This window comes from Chrysemys picta, chromosome 3 (genome assembly GCF_011386835.1).
Source record: "Chrysemys picta bellii isolate R12L10 chromosome 3, ASM1138683v2, whole genome shotgun sequence".
Lineage (NCBI taxonomy): Eukaryota > Metazoa > Chordata > Testudines > Emydidae > Chrysemys > Chrysemys picta.
The window spans coordinates 99,087,010-99,112,893 of record NC_088793.1 but is presented as its reverse complement, the minus strand read 5'-3'; the positions used below and the strand labels follow the sequence as shown (position 1 = coordinate 99,112,893).

Below are 25,884 nucleotides of genomic sequence, written 5' to 3'. Positions count from 1 at the left end.
GTAGAGTGAACTCAATAATGCAGTTGTTGCTAAGTAAGATATACTGCACACTGAAAATTTCAAAATAGGGATGTTTAAAAGCTCACCTATTTTTCAACTTACCTATCAGTTGCTTTCTATAGGTACCGTGCAAAACATTACTGAATCTGAATGAACATTACTGCATGTTTTGAAAGTGTATCTTACTGTTGCAGCCCATTTTCTATTTATATTCAGGTCTGCTCTCCCTTTCCATTGCATTTGCTCAGACTTCACAGTAAGACCAACGTTAAAGGGAGAAGTAAAGGAAGGAATGTAAAAATCTCCTAGTTCAGGCTAATGTTGTTGTTCATGTCATCTCATAAGAATTCAGACTAACGTAAAGGAATGCTAAAACTCTACTAACCTCCATGTTATTTAAGCCAGTGTCTCCAACTAGCTGACAGTTCCATCTCATCCCATACCGGGCAGGATACAGGAGCAAGGATCTTGTGCATCATGCCTGGATATATCCATACATCTCCACTACACTTTCCCTCTCAGAACTTCAGGGGCAACTTCACCCATTTCCTTCAAATTCACCCTTTCTTTGCACTCAGCACATTCCATCAAGGTTTCTAAAGGGATCCTAGCACTTTTATTGTAACACTGTCTTATGAAATGGTTATTAGTTTCGATACTAACAGAGCTCGTAAAGTGCTGGATGATTGAGATTGGAAAGCAAATTCTATCTGGATCTGATCAAATATCTCTCTGTAGCAGGATGCTATACAATTTAAATATAATTTTTCCTATTCCCATATCTAAAATTGAAAACCATTACAGTCTAGATTATGTAAGCCTTACTCACAAGAACAGTCCAAAAGGGACTATCTGTATAGGTCAGTGGTGAGCAACCTGCGGCCCGTCAGGGTAATACATGCATATATTATCTTGAACCATGAATACATTTTGAAAGTAGGGGGAAATCTAGGGCAGTGGTTCCCAACCAGGAATTCGGGGGCCCCTGGGGGGCCGTGAGCAGGTTTCAGTGGGACCTCCAACCATAGACAGTGTTAGACTTACTGGGTCCCAGGGCAGAAAGCTGAAGTCCCACCGCAAGGGGCTGAAGCCCGGGGCCCTGAGCCCTGCCACCAGGGGCTGAAGCCAAAGCCTGAACTTAGCTTCACGGGGCCCCTGTGGCATGGGGCACCAAGCAATTGCCCTGCTTGCTACCCCCTAATGCCGGCCCTGGCTTTTATAAGCAGAAAACGAGTTGTTGTGGCACAGGTGGGCCGTGGAGTGTTTATAGCATATGGGGGAGGGGGAGCTCAGAAAGAAAAAGGTTGAGAACCCCTGAACTAGGGTATCTTCAACACAGAACTAAGGTGTTTCCCCCCTCCCCAACAGTTGCAGGAGATCATTAAAATAATCCGCATTCACTAATCCTGTATGTGCTCTCTTTAAAACATCTCCACTTCAGCTATTCCCCTCTAATTCAATATGCTATGAGCCTTTGGGAAGGCTCATGTAAGTGAAGAGCAAAAATTTGTGTGACGTGGAAAGTAAACTTCCTGCATTAAGAGGAAAAAATCTTATAAAATGCTGATTAATGACTAATAGCTTTATGGGCAGAGTGAAAGAAAGAATTGTTGTAATAATCCTTCAGTATTTCTCCTCTTTCCATTCCACTCACTCTTCTGCACCCTCCACTTACTAGATTCATGGTTGCCGGTGCAACCTTAATTTGGTTCCCTTGTGCTTCCAAACTATTCACTCAATAAAGCAATGATGCCATAGAAAAAATAGCATGTGATCATGTGATTAACCATCATAATGAATATGCACAGGGTGGCCAAATCCTAACTTTTGAGTGCCTGGCTTTGCAACCTAAACAACATTGTTTTAACATAGATTGGGTTTTTTTGTTTGTTTTTTGTTGTTGGTAAAAAACATTCTATTTTGTAAAAAGCAACAGAGAGTCCTGTGGCACCTTTAAGACTAACAGAAGTATTGGGAGCATAAGCTTTCGTGGGTAAGAACCTCACTTCTTCAGATGCAAGTAATGGAAATCTCTAGAGGCAGGTATAAATCAGTGTGGAGATAACAAGGTTAGTTCAATCAGGGAGGGTGAGGTGCTCTGTTAGCAGTTGAGGTGTGAACACCAAGGGAGGAGAAACTGCTTCTGTAGTTGGATAGCCATTCACAGTCTTTGTTTAATCCTGATCTAATGGTGTCAAATTTGCAAATGAACTGGAGCTCAGCAGTTTCTCTTTGGAGTCTGGTTCTGAAGTTTTTTTGCTGTAAGATGGCTACCTTTACATCTGCTATTGTGTGGCCAGGGAGGTTGAAGTGTTCTCCTACAGGTTTTTGTATATTGCCATTCCTGATATCTGACTTGTGTCCATTTATCCTCTTGCGTAGTGACTGTAACTGATTGAACTAACCTCGTTATCACAGAGAAGGAAGAAGCTGCTGGCACTATGTGCTTGGTCCAGGAGGTGGTCTTGGGGAGCCCAGCCCTTCTTTCTCTTCCCTGCCTTGTGAGATGGGAGGCTCCTTCCCCATGTGATGCTCCCAGAAGGGAGGATGGATGGCTGAAACTACGTGCTGGGTGCAGGGAGTTATGGGGAAAATCGACTTGGCTTTCTTTTGCCTCCCTCCCCCACAAGTCAGGGGACCTCCTGCTCTATGTCAGGCCACCAGAGTGAAGTAGGTGAATTGTGACTCGGGCCATGTATTGGATTGAGATGGGTTATGGGGGATCTTGGCTTGGCTCTCTCTTGCCCCTCAGAGTTGGGAGAGCTCTGGCTCTATACCACTCCCCTGAGGAAGGAGAAAATGGAAGTCTGTGGAAGAAGGATTATTAGGGGAACTTAGCCTGGCTGTCTTCCCCACATCCCCCACCTACAGCTGGTCTGGCAGCTCCCAAGCATTGCCAGAGCAGTTCCTTCTGCTGCCACTGTTTTGGTAGTGACACAGGCCAGACTTTTCAGAGTGTTCAGTGATTTTGACAGGCTACCAAAATTTCCCAACAAGCCCAGGTGAGAACTGACAGTGATTTTTGATACTTTGCCATTTTGCTAAATCTGAATTCAATTTCATAGGACAAAGAAAAGGCACTTCAGAAGCCGGGTGGGGGGGTGGAGGGAGCGTTTCCCAGATGAATATAAGACCTGCTGTAAACAATGAAGGTGTTGATGTTTCACAATGAAAAGGCCCCAGGAATCCTTTATAATGGAGAGTATTATGCATCCTAAATAAAGGAGTCCTGACCAGATCCCCCTACAACAGGCAAAAGCAGGTTTGTGGGCAGCTGTAGGAATGAAAAGGTATGAGGCTGTTGTTTTGAGAGAGAACTGTATATAAGATACCTCATTATAATTTGGGACTGTTAAATTAATAGTTCCATATGACTCAGATCAGTTGTCAGATTGCAGTTGCTAAAATAAAAAAGAATTTCATGTACAGTCTTTGGGCAATTACACATACACTTTTAATAGCAAATACAACATGTTTTCTTCTGCCTTCTAAATGTTTAATATAATCAATGGATGTGAGCTGTTCTACACAACTTGCAACATTAAAAAAAAAAAAAGAACCCCACTTTTTCAGATTTCATCCTTGGCGCTAATCTACGGATTATGCTCCACTCTGAAATAGCACTTGTTGCTGATGGAAACTGTCAATGACTTTGCATTGACAAACTGCCACCAAAATGCTCCTGATGTGATTACTTCCTGCAGTCGTTAACTTCATAGCCCCCTAGCTGAAAGGAGGAGGATGCTGTCCAAGGCGGACAGGAAAAGACAGGCAGAAATAGCACTCAGCAGGAGCAGCCAAAGTGAGGATGGGTGGGAACAGGTGACAGCCTGCATACTCTCTTTCTCTCTCTCTGCTGCAGGGAAAACACTGCACTGTAGGGAATTTCAGGGGAAATCACTGTGACTGGAAGTTGGACAGGCAGGGCTATACAAGGGTAAATACACAGGAAGGTGAAAAAGGGTGTAAAGCAGGCCCCTTGCCTTCTTTTACACCTCTTGTTTGTCAATTTTCTTGCTACAACCCCACTCTCCCACTTCTCATCCTGTAACTTACATCAGTTTACACTCAGTGGCCTTCATTCACTTTAGGGTCTGTGCTGGAAGATGCTGGAGGAAACTAGCAGTGAGTCCCAAGTGGCAGAGTCCATCAAAAGAAAAGTCAAAGGGGCACCATGGAGGATCCAGGATCTAGACAGTGCCCCGCAGAACAGGAGGATATGCTGGAGGACAAGGGGCTGTGGCCAGGGAGCCTGGGGATATGCTGATTCAGCACTGCCTGAACTTAAAAGCTGCCTTCTCTGGTGAAGCCCCTAAAGGAGGTGACAGTGCAAACATTGACAGGTTTCAGAGTAGCAGCCGTGTTAGTCTGTGTCCGCAAAAAGAACAGGAGTACTTGTGGCACCTTAGAGACTAACAAATTTATTAGAGCATAAGCTTTCGTGGACTACAGCCCACTTCTTCGGATGCATATATTTGTTAGTCTCTAAGGTGCCACAAGTACTCCTGTTCTTTTAGTGTAAACACTGCCTTCCCTCCCATATACATGATATTCCCCTTGTGGGCAATTGTTCCCTGTGGTACAAAGGTGTGCAATATGCACCTCCCTGATTAGCATTAGTGAGTCAAATGCTTTTACCCCAACCTATCTCAATTTATACAACGGTAACTACCACAGCCATTTAAATTCGGCGCTTCCAGTACAACACAGAAAAGAGGTGGGGGGGATGAAAGAAGAACTTCAGCAAACCTTAGGCTCTCTCAATACCAACAGCTCATGGAGGGAAATTAGACTAAGACCAAATATACACAAAATACACCAGACTGCCAGAAGCTGGGACTGGATGACAGGGGATGGACCTCTTGATAAATTGCTTTGTTTTGTTCATTTTGTCAGAAGCACCTGGCACTGGCCACTGTTGGAAGACAGGATAGTGGGCTAGATGGACCATGGGTCTGACCACTTATGGCCATTCTCATGTTCTTATACACAAAACTTCTCTTGGTCTTTTTCTACAATAGCTTAAAAATGTAATATTCTCAAGCAACAGGAAAGTCTGAATTATTTATTGGGCATTGCTGTATATTTGTCACAGATATTTTTCTGTCACTATTTAAAACCCAGTAGAACTCCACATGCTAAAAAGGTACTGCAACAGAGATCGAGAAGCAACAAAGATTAAAATATTGGTTTAAAATAATTAACACAACAAATAAATACTGTTGGACTTTTTAAAAAGAACTAACAGTAATGCACTGAATAATTGATTCATCATGCTCTAAGCATTTGACTTACATTTTAAAGAGACAAAAATAATTATGAAAATGCAAAAGATGCACAAAATAGCCAGAAAGATAATATTAAAAACTCTGATTGCTTTCTGACAAATGCTTTTTTGAAGTTGTAGCTCAGTGTTTAACCCTGAAATCATAAAAGATCTTTTTTGCAGCTGATTTATATAGCAACATAAGAAAACTAGTATAGAGAATAAATAATCTACATTAGTACGTATACTCTGTGATAGAGAAGTATGAATAGGAACTTCCTTGGTGAGTTCATTGCAAGTTTGGGGGGCACAGGGAGAGAACAAACAGGTATGATAATCCTGTGTGAAAAGCACTCTTGCTTTAGACTTTAAGGGAGAAATGGTAAAAAGAGAGCTGTATGGCACTTGCTTACCTCTCACAGCGTGGTCCTGCATACCCAGGAGGGCATTCATCGCATATTAATCCATGACTTCGGTCTAAATGACATGTTGGACTAAAGCTACGTTGTTGATGTTGGGCAAGAACAGGGACAAGGAGGAAACATAAAAACAAAATCATTAGTGTTTTAGTTCCCTTCCCTCTTCAGAAAGCATTACTTTGAAAACAGAGCACAGGGAAAGTCCTTCTGTTCTAGCACATGGAGTTTAGGATTGGCTCCAGCCAATAGAAACTGGAATGACTCTGCTATTTCTACCGACACTGGATATAGCACAACTGATGGCACCATCCCAATGTCATGTTATTATGGGACGTTAGCCTTTCACTGAGTCAGTACACCATTAAAAAGCAGGAATGTACAGCTGCTTGTCTGAGCCCCTGAGGGCCTGGCAAAATATGAAACCTCGGACTACGCTCTCCAGCTAAATGTCTCTGGTACTGAAGGACAATTGTTTGGAAAGCTCGGTTAACATAGTTTACATGAAGCATAAAAGAAACCCAACGCACAAAAAGAGAAGGGGGCGGGGGGACGGCTAAAGGAAAATATTTGGTAAAACTTCCAACACAATTCAAGATTAAAATTCTGCCTGAGCTTTATCTGAGCAAATCCAGTGGCAATAGCAGTATCAACAAGCCATCCAGTCACACTGCAATTTCAGAATGGTCTGCAGACTACTGAGCTTTACTTCATGTATATTTTTAGCTGTGGTTTTATATAACAGAGGTAATAGTCAGGTCTTGGCAATGCAGTTATTTGCATGCTTACAACCCTTCTTTGATGGTGTTTTACCCTGGCTGTGTTCCTCTGCCCTGTAGCATTTTGTTTTCTATGTTTTTCCACCCTGTTACATGATTGACACACTGTAATGAGGTAATCTGCTGGCACACAGAAAGATATAAACAGTTTTAGAACAACAGGAGATCCATTGCTTTACCACTTTAAAGCATTCTTCTGTTTCAATTATAGATTAATTTAATTCTATTTAGAACCACTCTGGCTGCCACAGGACACACCAGTGGTCCAGCAGCCTTAGGACAAAGCTCCATGAAAAGAATGAGTGCAGTGAGGTTAGTAAACGTGAACAAGGATTTGTAATTTTCTCTTTTTTCCCCTGGGGGTAGGTATTGTTTACACTATTATGAGCCATATATCAAACTGTGATCTAGAAATGTGAATCTAGAAATCTGTGAGAAGCCAAAAGAACTGCATAATAATGAATTAATTCCTATAGAAATTGACATTTCAGAGTTGTGATGCCTTTTATTGCCTATGGCCTGGTCCCCACTTAGTCCGGACTTCAGACTAAGGTACGCAAATTCAGCTACATTAATAACGTAGCTGAATTCGAAGTACCTTAGTCCGAACTTACCGCGGTCCAGACGCGGCCGGAAGTCTCCCCCCGTCGACGCCGCGTACTCCTCTCGGCGAGCTGGAGTACCGGCGCCGACTGTGAGCACTTCCGGGATCGATTTATCGCGTCTTAACCAGACGCGATAAATCGATCCCAGAACATCGATGGCGTGCCGCCGGACCAGCCGGTAAGTGAAGACCAGGCCTATGTAATGCACCTTTATAGTCATGTGAAACCGGCTCACGTTACATAGTTTAGCAGCTATTTTATTACAATATATTAATATATAGAAATATAGAAGTAATAATAAAATTAGTAATATAAACATAATATTTCCACACTTTTAATTATCAGAAAAATATCACTCAGATCTGTTTTTTTCAAGTTTTCTTTTTGTGACTTAAAAAGTAAGCTAAGTCTGAAGACCTGCTCAGAAAATCCTTGTATAGATGTTGTTGAGTTGTACCAGACACATTTTACTCGGATTTAGAGTGAGAGGTAGGAATGTCCAATTAATCATGTAATTTGATGAATTGAATAATCTTTAGACTTTTGTATGTACATAATACATACTCTGGCCACTTCCTAGGTTCTTGAAAACTAAATCATGTGATGCAAAAAAAAAGTGGATTAAATTATATTTTAAAAACATAAATTGTGTGTTAACTGTATGCTCAGAGAGCAATGCGGGTGAGGTAATATCTTTTATTGGCCCAACTTCTGTGGTGAGAGAGACAAGCTTTCGAGCTACACAGAGCTCTTCTTCAGGTTTGGAAACTGAAAATAGTCAAAGTGCTGAAGAGCTCTATGTAAGCTCGAAAACTTGTCTCTCTCACCAACAGAAATTGATCCACCTCACCCACTTTGTCTCTATAATATCCTGAGACAGACACAGTTACAACAACATTGCGTACAAGAGTGTGCTCAAGCAGATTTGGTGAATCAATATCCATGAACCTCAAGATTTTGAGCAAATTTTAGGTACATAAGTAATTGGGGAAAATTATGTGTCAGTGAAGAAAGGCAGAAAGTTGCCGGAATTGTTTTGATCTTTCTTCTGAGCCACATTTGAAGGAAGTGAGTAAACTATCTGATATAGGCATTTTGTTACAAACATTTTGCCAGTTAAAACTAACCCCATCACAAGATTTGATTTAGGCCACTACACTCTTGCACAATATAAAATTCTGGTACTGTTTTTATAGCACTCCCCTGGTTAACTGAGGGCAGGACTGTACTCCAGGATATATTGCTACAGTAGGGAGCTCTACTTCAGTCTTCTACTTCCACTCACATAGTGGGGAGCTCCTCATGCTGTTTATGCAGCAGCTGCTACTGCAATCTTATCACATGTGAGCATGAGCATGGAGCCAAGTACAAGTAACATGAATGAGGCCGGGTATGTGTATAATGCAATCCTGGGGTGTGATTGCAGCTTGAGCCAACATACAGGAGCAGCAAAGCTGTGGCAGCATGCCCGGTAGGGAGAGCTAGCCATGTGAGGAACTACTCAGGGTTCCAAGGCATGGCTGAATAGCCCATTCTGAAAAGCATGCTGGCCTGGCTTCACTGTTCTGGGAACCAAGCTAACTAGATTAAAGCTAGCTCAGGTATGCCTACTCAAGCTGCAGTTACACCCAGTGATTGCAATATAGATATCTTTTTATTATAAGCAGCCCGTGAAGTGCTCAAAACTGTGTGGTTATGGGAAACTGAGGCCCATAGGGCAATTTGAGGGTTCAATACCAAGGAAAAGCAAAAGGTGCTCTGTACAAATGTGTGTGCTAGACAGGGGTAAGGGTGCAAGAAGCCCTTCCACTGCAGTACACCCACGCTAGAGGAAGACAATCTACTGGCTCTGCTGGAGAGTACTAGGTGACATGCCAGTACTAGTGGTTCCAGGGGGATCATATCTGGGCCAGGTAGGTGTAGAGCCATGTACACTGAAGAGCATCACCACCAGGATAATGCTATGCTGTTGAGAGGGAAAGTTGTACACCACTTTCCCCCAGGATCTCCACACACTTTTGGTCTGACTTACAATGAGCTGTGAATGTGGAAGAAAGTCACTGAAGTCAACAGAGTTAGAGTGATGTAAATAGAGCAAAAACTGGACCACCTATGCTTTATGCAGGCAGATTGCCGTTCAGGTGATGCCCTCCCTCCCTGATCCCTGCAGAACTTTGCCCCATAGAGAAATCATTTAGCCCTAAACTTCTTATGAAATGATCATAATCTTTGTCTCCTAAATATGAAAGCAGATTGGAGATTGACTTAAAATCTTCAACATTGGGCTCCTAAAATGCTGGTGACACTAACAATGACACTTTGCTGCAAGAGGACCACAATCAGCCTGTGGTTGGAATATGCTAAAGAAGTTAATTTGAACCCATATATTTATTTTAAAATACACCTTCACATGTGAGACAAGCAGAATAGGAGAGTCAGAAGATCCAATATGAAGGTGTGAGAGTAGAACTTTACCTGGACTACACGGTATCAATAGAATTTTGGTATTTTGAATTGTCAGGACATTGCACTGGCTAAACCCAGTGAACTGTTTTTCAAAGCACACAGTCTACTGAATTGCTTGTACTTAAGCATCACAGAGAAATATTTGTAGTTACCAAAACAATAGTGTTCTTCCCCACTAATCATGATTTAACAATCTCACCAATATTTTTCAACATTTAACAATACAAGTTCATTGTAAGTATTCCAAGAAGTATTTATAAATGAGTTAGATTATCTTGACTTGCAAGTTACAAGGCTGAATTCAACTGAGAAAATTCTGTTCTGTATATCAGATTGTAAATGAATCAGCAGCTACCATGAGCTATTTGAATTCCAATTTAAAAGAAAAAGGCAGAAGGAATCTCAGCCAGATTAGTTATCCAACTAGTATACAGAAAGTTAAAAAAACAATTTCAACTCCTAAGAAAAACACATACAAAATCTGTAATTTCAGCTTTCTATTTAAATGGATAGCTATTGTGTAGGTGTAGGGGAGGGCAGAGTGAGAAGGGGGACTTGAATAAAAAGGAATACTGATTAGTGGTGAGAACAGAGGACTGGGAGTCAAGAATTTTAGATTTTACTTCTGGCCCCAGCCTTAACTAGCATAGTAACTAAAGCTACTCAGCTGTTCTATGGCACTGTTTCCAATCTTTAAAGTGGGACTAATACTTACCTGAGGTCATATGATATTTATTAATGTTCATAAAACCACTGAGACACAATATTCTGCAGCACTGGTTGGCCCAAAATAAGGCAGTAGCAGTACTATAAGATTCCATGGTTTAGATCATTATTGTACAATATTATAGTTGTCTTTATTTTAAATAAGGGGCATTTGGAGATCCTCATCCAAAAGAGCAAGAGCACTCAACACAAAAATAACACAATTTATTAAATGTATGAAAAAATTATTGTTATACAGTAAATATGCATCTTACTTGTTAGAAGGTATAGTTAATGGGCAGGCACACAACTGGCAGTCTTCATTTGTCCCTTTAGTAGGATCACCATAGAAACCAGGAAGACATCTATCACAGTATGGGCCACCTGTATTGTACTTGCAGTCCTGAATAGCAGATGGAAAGTAGAGAATGTCAATTCAATCTCAAAATCAAAGAACCTAGCAATGGAAAAGACCTTGTAGTCATCTAATCCATTCTCCCATTAGTGCAGGGTTGTTCCCTACAGTACATGTTCTACTGGTTTGCTGTTTAGCAGGGAACTAACTCTTACAATCAGTGGTTCAAAGACACATTTATGTTCATGTTCTTTCTGGAGAGATTTTCTTAGCAAAATGAAAAGAGTATTTATATCTCCTTGTTTTTTGTTTAGATCTGGCATATTTTAAAGGGGCCTGATGCACTTAGCAATGTGAAAAGGTTTATTATTGTAGCCTTACTCTTATACCTTATACTCTTGATGAAAAATTAAAGGATTCAGATGCTGATCTCACATATACAGCACACAATATATCAGCCAGTCATTTGCAAATAACTGTATCAGTTGTACATCTAATTACAGTCACTCATTTTACAAGATCTGTGGCTGGCAATCCATTCTATTTTGGATCAGAAGCTGACCTCTGGTAATTTATTACTTATCCTGTATAATAGGATCAGTGTTATGATTTGCAGGTAAAAGTAAGAATTGAAATTCCCTTCAAATCTTACTTCTAATTAGAAGGCAGAAACTGGCCCCCCAAACATGGAATCTCAATCAACCATGTGTGCTCCTTTGTTAGTGAGTGACTTATCCAATCCCTGGCTCTATAGATCATGGAGGTCCTTGGTTGCACTCACAATTTGCCCCTACCTTTTTCTGTCAAGGGCATAACTTTTCCCATTGAGGGTAATTCACATTGAGAGCTCTTCGATTTTGCTCAATATTTATTGTCCCTCCATCTTCTCCTTGATCGACCATGATCTTGGACACCATAAGCATGTCCTTGCAGGAGACAATTAGCTGGTCTGTCTTCTGTCATTCTAACTACATGACCTGCGCCCTGAAGTTGTTGGTATTTCACTACATTTACTATATCTGGTTCTCCATAGACCTTTGACAGTTCCTTATTAGAACTTCTCCTCCATACATCGATTCTCCCTTTTTGGCCCCAAAGTTCATCTCAACACTTTATTTTTCAAAGTATTTAGCTATGATTCTTCCTTCTTAGTCAGTGTTCAGGTCTCACATCCACATAAAACAAGGTCTTGTATATCTGAAGCTTGGTCTCTCTCAGTAGTAGTTTGGAGCTGAAATTTTTTTGCTGAGAAAGATAACAGGCATTCCTGCTCTGAAACCATGCCTTAATTTCCTCACTCACCATACTGTTATTGGTAATTAATGCTCCTAGGTATTTAAACTGTCTAACTGGTTTATATCTATGATTATAGACTGCTACATAAACTTGTCCCTTTTCCTCTCATCAGCTCATAAGCATATATTTGCTTCTTTCTTCATCAATCTTAAGACCCATTTTTCTTGCTGCTTCCTTCAAATCTCCCGTCATACTTTGAACATATCATCTGTCTCTCCTATGATAGCCAAGTCATCAGCATATCCAAAATGTTGGGGTAGGCCATTTCAATTCACCCCATTCTGAGAATTTTGCAATGATCATACCACTTTTTCCTACAGCCACATTTAAGACAAAGAAAATGCAGTAGATCTAATCTACCTGGATTTCAGTAAGGAACTTGACACAGAGGGTCCTGTGGCACCTTTGAGACTAACAGAAGTATTGGGAGCATAAGCTTTCGTGGGTAAGAACCTCACTTCTTCAGATGCAAGTAATGGAAATCTCTAGAGGCAGGTATAAATCAGTGTGGAGATAACGAGGTTAGTTCAATCAGGGAGGGTGAGGTGCTCTGCTAGCAGTTGAGGTGTGAACACCAAGGGAGGAGAAACTGCTTCTATAGTTGGATAGCCATTCACAGTCTTTGTTTAATCCTGATCTGATGGTGTCAAATTTGCAAATGAACTGGAGCTCAGCAGTTTCTCTTTGGAGTCTGGTTCTGAAGTTTTTTTGCTGTAAAATGGCTACCTTTACATCTGCTATTGTGTGGCCAGGGAGGTTGAAGTGTTCTCCTACAGGTTTTTGTATATTGCCATTCCTGATATCTGACTTGTGTCCATTTATCCTCTTGCGTAGTGACTGTCCAGTTTGGCCAATGTACATAGCAGAGGGGGCATTGCTGGCATATGATGGCATATATAACATTTGTGGACGTGCAGGTGAATGAGCCGGTGATGTTGTAGCTGATCTGGTTAGGTCCTGTGATGGTGTTGCTGGTGTAGATATGTGGGCAGAGTTGGCATCGAGGTTTGTTGCATGGGTTGGTTCCTGAGTTAGAGTTGTTATGGTGTGGTGCATGGTTGCTGGTGAGAATATGCTTAAGGTTGGCAGGTTGTCTGTGGGCGAGGACTGGCCTGCCTCCCAAGGTCTGTGAAAGTGAGGGATCATTGTCCAGGATGGGTTGTAGATCACTGATGATGCATTGGAGAGGTTTAAGCTGAGGACTGTAGGTGATGGCCAGTGGAGTTCTGTTGGTTTCTCTTCTGGGCCTGTCTTGTAGCAGGATTGGTTGGTTTCTCTTCTGGGTACACGTCTGGCTCTGTTGATTTGTTTCTTTATTTCCTTGTGTGGGTATCGTAGTTTTGAGAATGCTTGGTGGAGATCTTGTAGGTGTTGGTCTCTGTCTGAGGGATTGGAGCAGATGTGATTGTACCTCAGTGCTTGGCTGTAGATGATGGATCGTGTGGTGTGACCGGGGTGGAAGCTGGAGGCATGAAGGTAGGCGTAGCGGTCGGTGGGTTTTCAGTATAGGGTGGTGTTAATGTGGCCATCACTTATTTGTACGGTGGTGGAGGAAGTGGACCTCCCGTGTAGATTGGTCCAGCCAGAGGTTGATGGTGGGGTGGAAGCTGTTGAAATCATGGTGGAATTCTTCCAAGGTCTCCTTCCCATGGGTCCAGATGATGAAGATGTCATCAATATAGCGTAGGTAGAGAAGGGGCGTGAGTGGACGAGAGCTGAGGAAGCGTTGTTCCAGGTCAGCCATAAAAATGTTGGCATATTGTGGGGCCATGTGGGTGCCCATAGCGGTGCCACTGGTCTGGAGGTATATATTGTCACCAAATTTGAAATAATTGTGCGTGAGGATAAAGTCACAGAGCTCAGCAATAAGTTGTGCTGTGTCATCATCAGGGATACTGTTCCTGACAGCTTGTATTCCATCTGTATGTGGGATGTTTGTGTAGAGAGCCTCTACATCCATGGTGGCTAGGATGGTGTTTTCTGGGAGGTCACCAATGCATTGTAGTTTTCTCAGGAAATCTGTGGTGTCATGGAGATAGCTGGGAGTGCTGGTGGCGTAGGGTCTGAGTAGGGAGTCCACATATCCAGACAGTCCTTCAGCGAGAGTGCCAATGCCCGAGATGATGGGGCGTCCAGGATTTCCAGGTTTGTGGATCTTAGGTAGTAGATAGAATAACCCCAGTCGGGGCTCTAAGGGTATGTTGACTTGTTCCTGTGTTAGTGTAGGGAGTGTCCTGAGTAGATGGTGCAGTTTCTTAGTGTATTCCTCAGTGGGATCTGAGGAAAGTGGCCTGTAGAATTTGGTATTGGAGAGTTGTCTGGCAGCCTCCTTCTGGTAGTCAGACCTGTTCATGATGACAACAGCACCTCCTTTATCAGCCTCTTTGATGATAATGTCAGGGTGGTTTCTGAGGCTGTGGATGGCATTGCGTTCTGCACGACTTAGGTTATGAGGCAAGCGATGTTGTTTTTCCACAATTTCTGCCTGTGCACGTCGGCGGAAGCATTCTATGTATAGGTCCAGACTGTCATTTCGACCCTCAGGAGGAGTCCATGTGGAGTTCTTCTTCCTGTGTTGTTGGTGGGAGGGTATCTGTGTATCAGTGCGCTGTTTAGTGTTATCTTGAAAGTATTCCTTGAGTCGGAGGCGGCGAAAGTAGGCTTCCAGATCACCACAGAACTGTATCATGTTCGTGGGGGTGCTGGGGCAAAAGGAGAGTCCCCGAGATAGGACAGACTCTTCTGCTGGGTTGAGCGTGTAGCTGGATAAATTGACGATATTGCTGGGTGAGTTAGGGGTACCCCTGTTGTGGCCCCATGTGGCAGGTAGGATTTTAGACAGCTTACGGTCCTTTTTCCTTTGTAGAGAGGTGAAGTGTGTAATGTAGATCTCCTGTCTTATTTTAGTAAAGTTCATTTGTGTGGAGGGTTGGTTATTTATGAAAGTCTCCAGGTTGGAGAGTTCTTTCTTGATGTTTTTCTGTTTGCTGTATAGGATGCTGATCAGGTGGTTCCTCAGTTTCTTAGATAATGTATGGCATAATCTCTCACTGTGGTCTGTGCAGTATGTAGATAGCAATAGATTTGACACAGTTCCACATGGGAAATTAGTTAAATTGAGAAGATAGGGATTAAGATGAAAACTGAAAGGTAGATAAGGAACTGGTTAAAGGAGAAACTACAATGGGTCATACTGAAAGATGAACTGTCAGGATGGAGGAAGGTTACTAGTGGAATTCCACAGGGACCGGTCTTGGGACCAATATTGGTTAACATTTTTCGTACCGGCCTTGGCATAAAAAGTGAGTTTGTGCTAATAACATTTGCGGATGACACAAAGTTGGGAGGTATTGCTAATACAGAGGAGGACTGGAATATCATACAAGAAGATCTGGATGACCTTATAAACTGGAGTAATAGAAATGGGATGAAATTTAATCATGCAAAGTATAAGATCATGCATTTAGGGACTAACAACAAGAATTTTTGCTCTCAGTTGGAAGCAACACAGTAGGAGAAAGACCCAGGTGTATTGGTTGATGCAGCCATGAAAAAGGCTAATGCAGTCCTAGGATATGCTAGGCAAGGCACTTCCAGTATAGATAGGGAGGTGTAAGTACCATTATTAAGGATATGGTTTGGTCACAGATTCTGTGACTTTAATGGACCTCCACGACTTCTTCAGCTTCAGACCTGGCTGCAGGAGCAGCTCCCACTGCAGGAGCAGTGGCTGGCGCTGGGTCACTCCACAATGGCCAGAGCAGCCCCCTGCAGCTGGACCAACGGCCCTGGAGTAGCAGCCAGGGCTGGGATTGTTTCTCTCCCCACCCCCCCAGGTATTTTAAATAAAAGTTAAGGACAGGCCGCAGGCTTCTGTGAATTTTTGTTTGTTGCCCGTGACCTGTCTGTGACTTTTACTAAAAATGCCCATGACAAAATCTTAACCTTAAGATTTAGTGATACAAGGCACTGGTGAGACCTCATCTGGAATACAACTGGGTGCAATTCTGGTCTCCCATGTTTAAGATGAAGATGAATTCAAACTGGAACAGGTACAGAGAAGGGCTAGTAGAATGATCCGAGGAATGGAAAACCTACCTTATGAGACAAGACTCAAAGAGCTTGGCTTGTTTAGCCTAACCAAAAGAAGGCTATGGGGAGATATGATTGAAATCTATAAATATATCAGAGGGATAAATACTAGCGAGGGAGAGGAGTTATTTAAGTTAAGCGCCAATGTGGACACAAGAACACATGGCTATAAACTAGCCATCAACAAGTTTAGCCTAGAAATTGGGCGAAGGTGTCTAACCAGAGAAATGAAATTCTGGAACAGCCTTCTAAGGGGAGCAGTGGGGGCAAAAAAACCTATCTTGTTTTAAGACTGAGCTTGTTAAGTTATGGATGGGATGATAGGATGGGACTGCGTACAATTTTATGTGGCCCATCGGCAACTGCCATTAGCAAAAATCCCCATTGGCTGGAGATGGGAAGGGCTCTGAGTTACTACAGAGAATTCTTTCCCAGGTGTCTGGTGGTTGGGTCTTACCCATATGATCAGGGTCTAACTGATCACCATATTTGGGGTTGGGAAGGAATTTTCCCCCAGGTCAGATTGGCAGAGACCTTGGGGGTATTTTGCCTTCCTCTCCAGCATGGAGCATGGGTCATTTGCTGGTTTAAACTAGTGTAAATTTTGAAGTCTTTAAACCATGATTTGAGGATCTCAGTAACAGCCAGAGATTGGGGGTCTATTTCAGGAGTGGGTGAGGGAGGTTCTGTGGCCTGCAATGTGCAGGAGGTCAGACTAGATGATCACAATGGTCCCTTCTAACCTTAAAGTCTGAGTCGATGAGGACCAGGAAAAATGCATCTCCCTGCCTTAATCCAGTACTGATGTCAAGTGGGGATGGGATTTCACTTCCTACTCATACTCTACTTTTTGAACCATAAATGCAAGTTATCCAATCCTTATGATTTTGTCAGGGATTCATATGCTTTCTTAAAGTGTATAAAAACTATTTGTGTGTTGTGATCATACTCCCATCTTTTCTCAAGTACCTGATGAACTGAAAATATTTCATCCACAGTGGATCTATTTTTTCAGAATCCACAATATACAAAGTAAGTCTATCTAAGAGTATCAAAGGCATGATTTTATAGGCTGTAAGGAGGAGGGATATACCATGATAGTTCCCACATTCCATTTTGTCTCCCTTTTTCAAAATAGGATACATTACCATTTCCTTCCATCCTTCTGGAATTTTTTCATACCTCCAAACCAACAAAAAGGGGTTTGCAGACATTATGATTTACCTTATTCCATTCTGTTTTTAATAATTCAGTGGGAATGTTGTCAAGACCTGGTGCTTTATTATTCCTGAGTTGTTTGTGACTGGCTTTAGTAGTAATAAAGGAATCTTACACAAACACATTCAGCATCAAAAGTACCTTATTACCAATGTCCATCAGTGGGCTACACATTAAATGATGTATACATACAATATTTACAAATTCATACACAAATTTGCAAATTCTTTGATTTTTGCCAGAATCAAAGGCCCACCAGCAGGCACATCAGATGAATATATTACCTTGTATCATTTAATTAACATGCCATCTACCCTGGCATTTCTTGACTTCCTAAATGACCTGTAAAGACAAATGCCTCCCATGCTGAACAAATCTTTCATTTGCGGCTGTGTATTGAAGTTCCATCTTCAGCTCAGCAACTTAATTTTCAAGCACCTATTACTTTCTTTAGCCTTCCTTTTTAGCACACCCATCCACCAGTTACCCTTCTCACCAGCACCTGTTCCATCCTACACAATACTGCAATCAACGTGAAATGCAAAGACAGAACAACTGTAAATTGATATAGCAACTCTATGCCATATGTGATGTTACAGATGTGCATAGCTATTTTAAAAAACTTAGGTTGAAGAACCATGCAGCAAATTAAAAAGGCCAACATGAAAGCCATAAGTGATGTTCAAGGAATGGATTTTATTTAATAGGAAAGTGGCCAGGACCAGATGAGGCGATGACTTACAGTATAACAATGTTGCCAATAGATACCAGGGATGTTATATCTAAGGTTCAGATAGCACTCAAAGCATTATACTGTTTGTCCTGGAGCTCACACAGTAAAATTTCTGTCAGAGTACAGAATAATACCCAAGACCCTCAATATAACTTTGCTAATGCATAAACATTAACACTGCTATATACTAAGAACCTATGTCTTATTTAAACTAAGGCCCCTTTAGCCTGACAGAGCAGAACGATTGTGCACTGCTGCCCTCCCTCTGGATTTCTGTCAGAGAGAGTCATGCCCATTGTTAGTTTACGCTAGCAGAGGATAGTGAGAGGAGATATTAAATTAGCATATTTCTGGCCACCATGATCCTTCCAGTCATCTTCCGATTCTTCCAGCCATCTTCCAATCCTTGCCTATTCCTAGCTATGGTCCTCATGGTGTGTGCCCCATTTATAGATGATTGAAGAAACAACGAAGGCCAGTTTCCCAAAGGATTCTGGTAACCATATTATCACTAACACGAATACATTCAAAACAAAATCTCAGAGCGCCTATTTTCTCCTAACTTACTAGTGGGGATTTAATATTCCATTACAAATATTGTATGCTGCAGTGAATATTAACGCCACTGAGTGCTTTTGTTCTTCACAAGGACTAGGTTTAACCAGTCTCCTAATGCTGCATAGTAACTGTGCTCTCGTAACACTACAAAAGAGGGTTTCTGCATGTTTAGAACTTGCACTGCTTACCAAAGCAGTTATCATGTATATCACAATGGTAATGTGAATGATATGGCATGCAGCTCTCTGTATAGTTGTTCTGAGGATCAAAGGGCTTTGCAGGTTATTGCAAGATGTGCGTTAGAAATGAGCTTTTTATACAGGCCTATGCTGGAGCAGATGATCTGAGCTTTTATCATTAGTCAAAAACATATTTCAGCTGCTTTTCAACCACATTTCAAAGCTTAAGAAGAGTAAAAAGAAGTATCATATCTGTAAATTAGGTGCCTAAATTGTCTGTTGTATTACGAAAAAACACCATGAATTATAATAAGGAGGCCAAAAGGCTGTGTAAATCTCAATAGAAAGAATTCCTTTGATGTGAAACATTTCTCTCTTTCAGCACTCAAACTTCTCTCTCTTTCACTTCAAAAGCCTTAAGATCCAAACTGAACAGCAGCATTTAACAGTCTGCCTGGATACTAACCAATCTAACTTCACTTAGAGTAAACTTAATGGAAGCCACAAGAAACCCCCAGACAGACTTTTAAGCCCTTCTGTGACCTCTCTCTCGACAGAATGATACAGTACATGCACAAATAGTACAGTGATGAGCACAGCATAAATGCTTGATAATGTAGGTAGATTAGATATTATTATTCTTTTCAACTGGGTATTTTCCAAGTCCTTTTCACTAGTGTGCTAGTCTCACAGTAGTGTTCCTAGAGACATCTGATGGGGAACCTATACGAATCTCCGTCACTGATTTACTGGTGAACATCAAAATCAGTGGACTATACAAGCTCCACAACACTCCATCACTCCCCACAAAGGAGTGTGAGTGAATGATTGGTAGAGAAAAATGAAGAGATATCCTAGGTTATTGGGTTGTTTTGGCTGAGCAAGTGGATCCAGTCAGCCATGCACTTCTAAGCAAAATAGCTCAGAGCAGCTGACTTACCTTCTGGAGCCTTAAACACTGACCCACTGGCAAGCCTTCCCTTTTCATTCTTTTTAACTGACTCTATCCCATATTGATGTTACAGAGATTGTGGCTGGGAGCTACAATCAGTAATATACTAAATTCTCCCTATCTGTGTAAGGAAAGACAAACCCATATCAGCATAGTCATGAATTTTTCTCATTGCATTTAAAGTGAAGGATTCAAAATGTAACTGTCAGGAGGGTTATGTTTTCCTAGGTACATCTTTAAGACTTAGTGTATAATTAAAATGCTATTCATGGAAAAGCAATTTGAAAAATCCACTGATCCACAAATTAAGGCTATCTTGTTTTATACTGCAAGGCAATTAAACATCCTGTATGGGGGAAAACAGGAAGACCAGCGGTAATTCTAAATGCCAAATTACATTGTAAAAACCCTGAATTTTCATTTTGGACTTTTCCCAGAAGCTTTTTCTTAAGGAAAGAAAAGGGAACATTTAGAAACATGCACAATACGGAGTCTGCTTGAAATTCTACAGGGAAATGAGAGTATGATATCCTACTAAATTGGCACCGGCTCAAATTGTGTTTCTGCAAGACTAATGAAATGAGAAATGTTGTTTCAAGCTTCATGCCATGTCAGAGAATATAAAACTAAAATGCCCTTGAGTTAATCAGAACAGTCTATTCAGCATAATTCGCCCATTCCTAAAGGCTACAGAGCAGGGTGGAAACAGCTGTATATTGGGTAAGATTGTTCTGGATAATAGCGTGGACCTAATTGCTGAATTAGCAGGGAACTGTAGTGAATATATGCATTCTGCAAGAAAAATGATGCTTTCTATTTACTCCGAACCATATGCTTTAAAAACAAAAAAAGTTTCCTGATTTATTAAGCATTTCTTTGAAGCTAGGAGGAGGAAGCCAGCAACAATAGCTTCTTGTCATATTATAACAGAATTTACAAAGTTACCTTCTACAGACAATAAACAGAATAACCCCACAGCAGAAGACAGAGATGGGAGGTGATGGGAAATCTTGCGTGGAAAGCTTATTGATATACTTTGCTCCCTTCCATCACATATCATATGCTGTTGATCCTATTTTACCACTTCAGACTAAAGTGAATAAACCCTTCTTTTTTCCTTATTTGCAGAAGCTACTTTATCTTGATATAGGGGCATTCAGAAGCAGTTCAATATAAAGATCTCTTCTGTCAAATCACTGCTTCTTTTCCTCAAGTACTTGAGGTCCCAATGGTGGTTAATTCAATTGTATTGGTATATTGAGCAGATATTGGTGCCACCAATCAGGTTACCCACAGGCAGCAGCACTTACCATGCATTCTCCTGTGAGGTCATCGCAGAACTCCGCATGACCAAAGCATGTGCATGGTTCACAGATCCCACCAAAAATAGTGCCGTTCACTCGTCTGTGTCTAGGCCAACAAGACTGCAAGAAAGACAACAAATTTGTCAGACTGTTAGTTGAATTTGATAGACAGGCTCGGAAAATGTATTTGCTAAATGTCTAAAAATATTGAAATATTTCTAGAAAGCTATTCTTCCTGGCACTGTGGCTTTGCACTGACCTTAGCTTTATTGGTAGGTGTGAGATTAGAGGAAGCATTAACTTGATCTTTCTTCTGAAATGGTAAAATAAAGCAGAGAAATGAAGAATGGAAATATGACAGCATCGAAGCAAGAGGTACAGTTTGAAAAATAGCCAGAAGACAAAATACTGAAAGAGAGAGAGAAAAAAGCAAGGACCTTTTTTGAGAAGCTTAACTGCAAACGATGTACAACTAAGATACCCTTCAATCTTTCTTGTTCCAAGTCTAACAGGAGACTGCATTAAATTACAACATAGGCTGAAAACAAAGCATGCTCCTTTATCTGCAAGTTTTATTTCTTCATGCATGTATAATAGTTTCACGACTGAAATTATTTACTTTAAATTTAGATCCAATAAATGCATGACTAGATTTTTCTTAACAAAGGTGGTATCTTACAACTGATTCATCAGCAAAAATTCAGCACTTTCACTTATTCATAATAAGATGTCAGGCAGCAGTCTTACTATATATTTCAAAAATGGCATTACAGTTTTCACAAACTATTCTTCATCTATGAAGTTGTTCATGTGATCCAAGGATTTTGCATATTGTAAATAGGTGCATGACATACTATATTGACCTTGAAGAGAGCCAGCCTTATATAAGGTGGGAGTAGCCTTACAGAAACAGAGATACTTATAATACATTTAAAAAAAATGTTTTCCAAACAACCTACAGTTGACAAGTGATCTCATTTCCCCTTTAAGGGGTGTTGCTTTTTATTTTTATGTTTTTTAGTCATGTTCCTGTATAACATGAGATAGCTTTGAAGATTAATTACAAAAGGAAGATTTTCTTTGAGAAACATTCCAGAAAAAGATGTTGGGTTTTTTTGTTGCTGTTTTGTTTTTGGCTAGGCATTCTTAATCAAGATAAACTGTTGATGTCAAATTAAGAACAAAAAGCCTTAACAAACAGAAAGTTTTTTTTTCTCCTGCTATGCAAGACACATCAATAGGTTCCTGAGCAGCCACCTTCTATGTTCTAATCTTTCCCTCCTTTATAAATTGCATATACAGTTTTTAATTTGTCTGAAAAACTTGATCTAGTCTGAAGGGGCTAGCAAGCATGTACCACGTTGTACTATTTAAGGCTGATATTTTCAGACATTCAAGGGATATGGATGCCTAATCCCAGCCTGGTTTGGTGCTGGGACATCCAAGATGAGATTCAAAGCATAAATTGAAGAAACTGCACCGAATAGAGGGAGAGAGTTTATGGGATGAGATTTAAAGAGAGGAAATTACTTCGATTCAGATGATGGGTGCTGAATCCCACATAATCATGGCAGCGCAAGTGAGACACTGACTCCCCACAGTGGAAGACTGGAAGGGAAGTCAGCAAGAAGCCAAGGCCAGGGGGAGGAGTGAGTATGCAAGGAAACAGGTGGATATAAGGTGGGGGGGACGTGGGCAGAACTAGGTGATTATCACAAGCATGGACACTTTGGGATTTTTAAATGCTTCTTGCCATGAACATTTAACTGAACAATTTTCCTTGCCCAAATTCTTGTAGAAAGTGACTTTTAAGCTCATGCATTTGAGTATTCTCCCTGGTGGTGACATCTTTAATGTGGGATTGGATACTTTCTAGCATAGCAAGGAAACTGGGTTCCCCAAATGCCTCACTAGAGCATTAGCATGGGTGCAACTAAATGAGCCAGACAAGGGTCTGACCTCACTTTTCAGAACTATTTTTCTTCTTATGATTATTTATATTGCTGTAGTGCCTATTTATCAGTTGTATTGTGCATGCACATGCAACTGCCTTGTATAAACAGGATGAGAGAAAGTTAAATTTAAAATCTGCCCCATATTAGTAAATCTACAGTAGCCTCAGTTCTGAAGAAACAAAGCTTTGGGCAAGGCCTAATGTTGCCAATAAAGAAAGAGGTTAAAGTTCCTTAAAATCCTGTTTAACTGCACTCTCTCAACTGCTATACTCCCTGGGAGATTCAAAGCCCCACCGGCTCCTTCTCATGTCTCCTGATTATAAGAGTCATAGTCATCCAGTCAGGGACCAGAAACAATACCTTGTGATTTTTGTGACCAATCTCAATTAGCCAGCACACTGCTCAGACTTTGAATCTCTAGTACGGAGTGCTCACAACAGTCAATTCAATAAATAAATATAAGGAAATCACGATCTGCTCACTGGCATTCTGTCAGCAGGAATAAAGGCTAAACTTGTCAAACAGAATTTTAGACAGCACATTATTTGCTCAGCACAAAGGCTCCAATTGTGTAATTGAAAGAACACAGGCAGACTGCTGCATCCACGCAGAGCCCCATGGACTCCGCTAGGGCTCTGTGACAGTGTAGCCGTTTACACATGTACTGTCAATTGTAGAATCTAGGTCTTTATGTATGTTAAATCCACAAGGAGTGTTGCAAACGGGCAATAACTGTGAATTGGATATGGAGGCAGAATATGAGGGTAATATAGTCTGACTTTCTGGAGCAAGAGAATGGTCTGGCTGGGACACCCTGGAGATCAGAAGATAGGGATTTAGGACTATTAAGATGAGACGTGGTTAAGGCATGAGTAGAATTTCAGCGGAATCAAGGTAAGTAGGAGATCTGCCAGTGTTCCAAAGTTGGCAGTAGGCAGAATTAGACACAATTGCAGTCAAGGGGCCTCTAAAATTTCTGGCCTTGAGATCAAAGTTAAGGTCTGAATTAAGAAGAGTAATGGAGCAGTCAGAAGCATGAGTGTCCAGGATAATAATGGTGTTTCAGCCAATTGTACTTCCCCAAGTAATTGTACCTACTGGACACAGGCTGTAAAAGTTGCATCTATCTAGCTAAGCAATGGTCTCATTTGATTTTGTTCCTATCTATATCATTTTGGAAGTGATATGAGCTTCTGTGAATTCCTTTAGGCCTTCTTTCTAGATTAGTATTACTAGCCGCAGCAAAAAGCAAAAGCATTTGGCATGAAACAAGACTCAAAGCCCTAAATATCATATAGAAGCATGGGGTGATTTAAAGAAAAAGAGAGTTGACAAGCAAATGCCTAGAGTGTCTGTGTAAATGGCATATTGTTTGTAGTTTTGTGAAGCACAGCATCTTGGTGTTTGAAACCACTTCCTTAGAGGCATAGCTTTTGAAGATTTTTGTGCTCCAATCTACCTCAAGCCATGCCTTTCTTAGTTAAGCATAAGTGTATGTGTGTGCATGCATTAAGGGTGCATTAGTGAGCTTGTATGATCTCTGAACATGCATATGTTCATATGTATGTTACTCCTCTAACCTTCAACAAGACTGAACAAAAGGAAAAACCTGAACAGTTCTCATGCAAAGAGCCTGGGGAAACAAAAGTGGGAATTCAGCTACACTCAGACCATGACTACACTGCAGCCAAGTCTATAGTACGAGTGCTTTGCCAGTATAGCATACTGGTATATTGTACCAGCAAGGTGCTCCTAGCATGGATGCAATATATACCAGCAAAACTGTCCTTGTGCTGGAATAGGTAATTCTGGCCACACAGATGGAAACAAGCTATACTGGCAAAATAATGTGTTTTGCTGTTTAACTGTATCTACTTTAGGGCTTTTACTGGCGCAGCTATGTCTGTCAGTGATCACACCTCTTCATCTCCTTCACTGACATAGCTATGCCATCAGACGTCTGTAATCCAGACATGGCCGAAGTCTGATAATGGTTGATACCAGCTCATGCTCACAAATTATAAGATTATTGCCAAGCAATATCTTACATACACGTGTAATGTCTCTAAATCTTGCAGTTGCAAAACAAATTATCTGAAGAGCACAAGAAAATCTTCTAGAGAAATACTTTTCCACTCCATAACGTGGAAATCATTGTTGGGGTCTAAAATGTCATCTTTGAAATACTATCAAATATAATGAGTTTGTTGCTTTTGAATTAGGGTAACTACACAAGGGACCAAACCAGATTTACAGAAGAGGCACTTGGGAATCAAAAGTTATGTTTTGCAAATACTTAGGGAACTTTGGAAATTGTAATAATGAAATAATAATAATAATAATAATAACAGCCACAAGACTGCAACTTGACATTTCAAGCAGCAATTTCCCATTCGCTCCAAAATCCAAGGGAAAGTGAATCTATTAAATGGAATGGCTCAGTTGGTATGTTGCATTAACAGGCAGCTCCAATAGACTGCGACATTAGCACAAGTGATTTGCACTGAGATATATCTCTCAGCTCCACATGAATACTCACTTCACAGGAGGTACCACCATACCCTGGAGGACACTGACAAACCTCCACAGCAGACGCCACCTTCCTACCAGTTGAATAACGATCAGCAGCTTCAAGGCTAACCCCACTCAACCTGAGTTTAGATTAACAAAAATAAAATAGTTAACTCACAAACCAAGTATAGAAGGCAGATCAGTACACTTGGATGCAACTAAAAGGGGAGACTCAGTGTACTGCTCTCATTTACTTGCTTAAATATAGGAAGGCATTCATATGTATCCACTGTCTCTAGTTCCTAGCCTAATGTCTGCAGGCTTGTCGCTATTTCTGTTCATCATGTGAAGAAGAATATGGTCATCACACACTTGAAAACTCACAATACTGTATCTGTAGGAGGAAGGCTATTCTTGGCACGCAAGTTGCATGCTTTAGCTTCCATTACAGATGTACATATAAATAGGCTGCTTGTCGCAAATGAAGTAGCAAA

The 25,884-nt window shown here is 41.0% G+C and overlaps 1 protein-coding gene across 7 annotated transcripts in view; it reads right to left on the bottom strand.

The window, feature by feature from the left end:
- Positions 1-25,884, bottom strand: part of LAMA2 (laminin subunit alpha 2) — a 470,353-nt gene that overhangs the window by 170,324 nt on the left and 274,145 nt on the right. For 4 of the 7 annotated variants that reach the window (XM_065588564.1, XM_065588566.1, XM_065588568.1 and 1 more), the window contains exons 15-18: positions 25,419-25,530; positions 20,931-21,044; positions 10,513-10,640; positions 5,680-5,766 (exon numbers count right to left, since the gene is read on the bottom strand). In XM_065588564.1, coding sequence (XP_065444636.1) covers positions 5,680-5,766; positions 10,513-10,640; positions 20,931-21,044; positions 25,419-25,530 — 441 coding nt within the window. Of the gene's footprint in view, positions 1-5,679; positions 5,767-10,512; positions 10,641-20,930; positions 21,045-21,183; positions 21,238-25,418; positions 25,531-25,884 lie in introns of all 7 variants that reach the window. The other 3 variants (XM_065588563.1, XM_065588561.1, XM_065588562.1) reach the window with 1 other exon arrangement.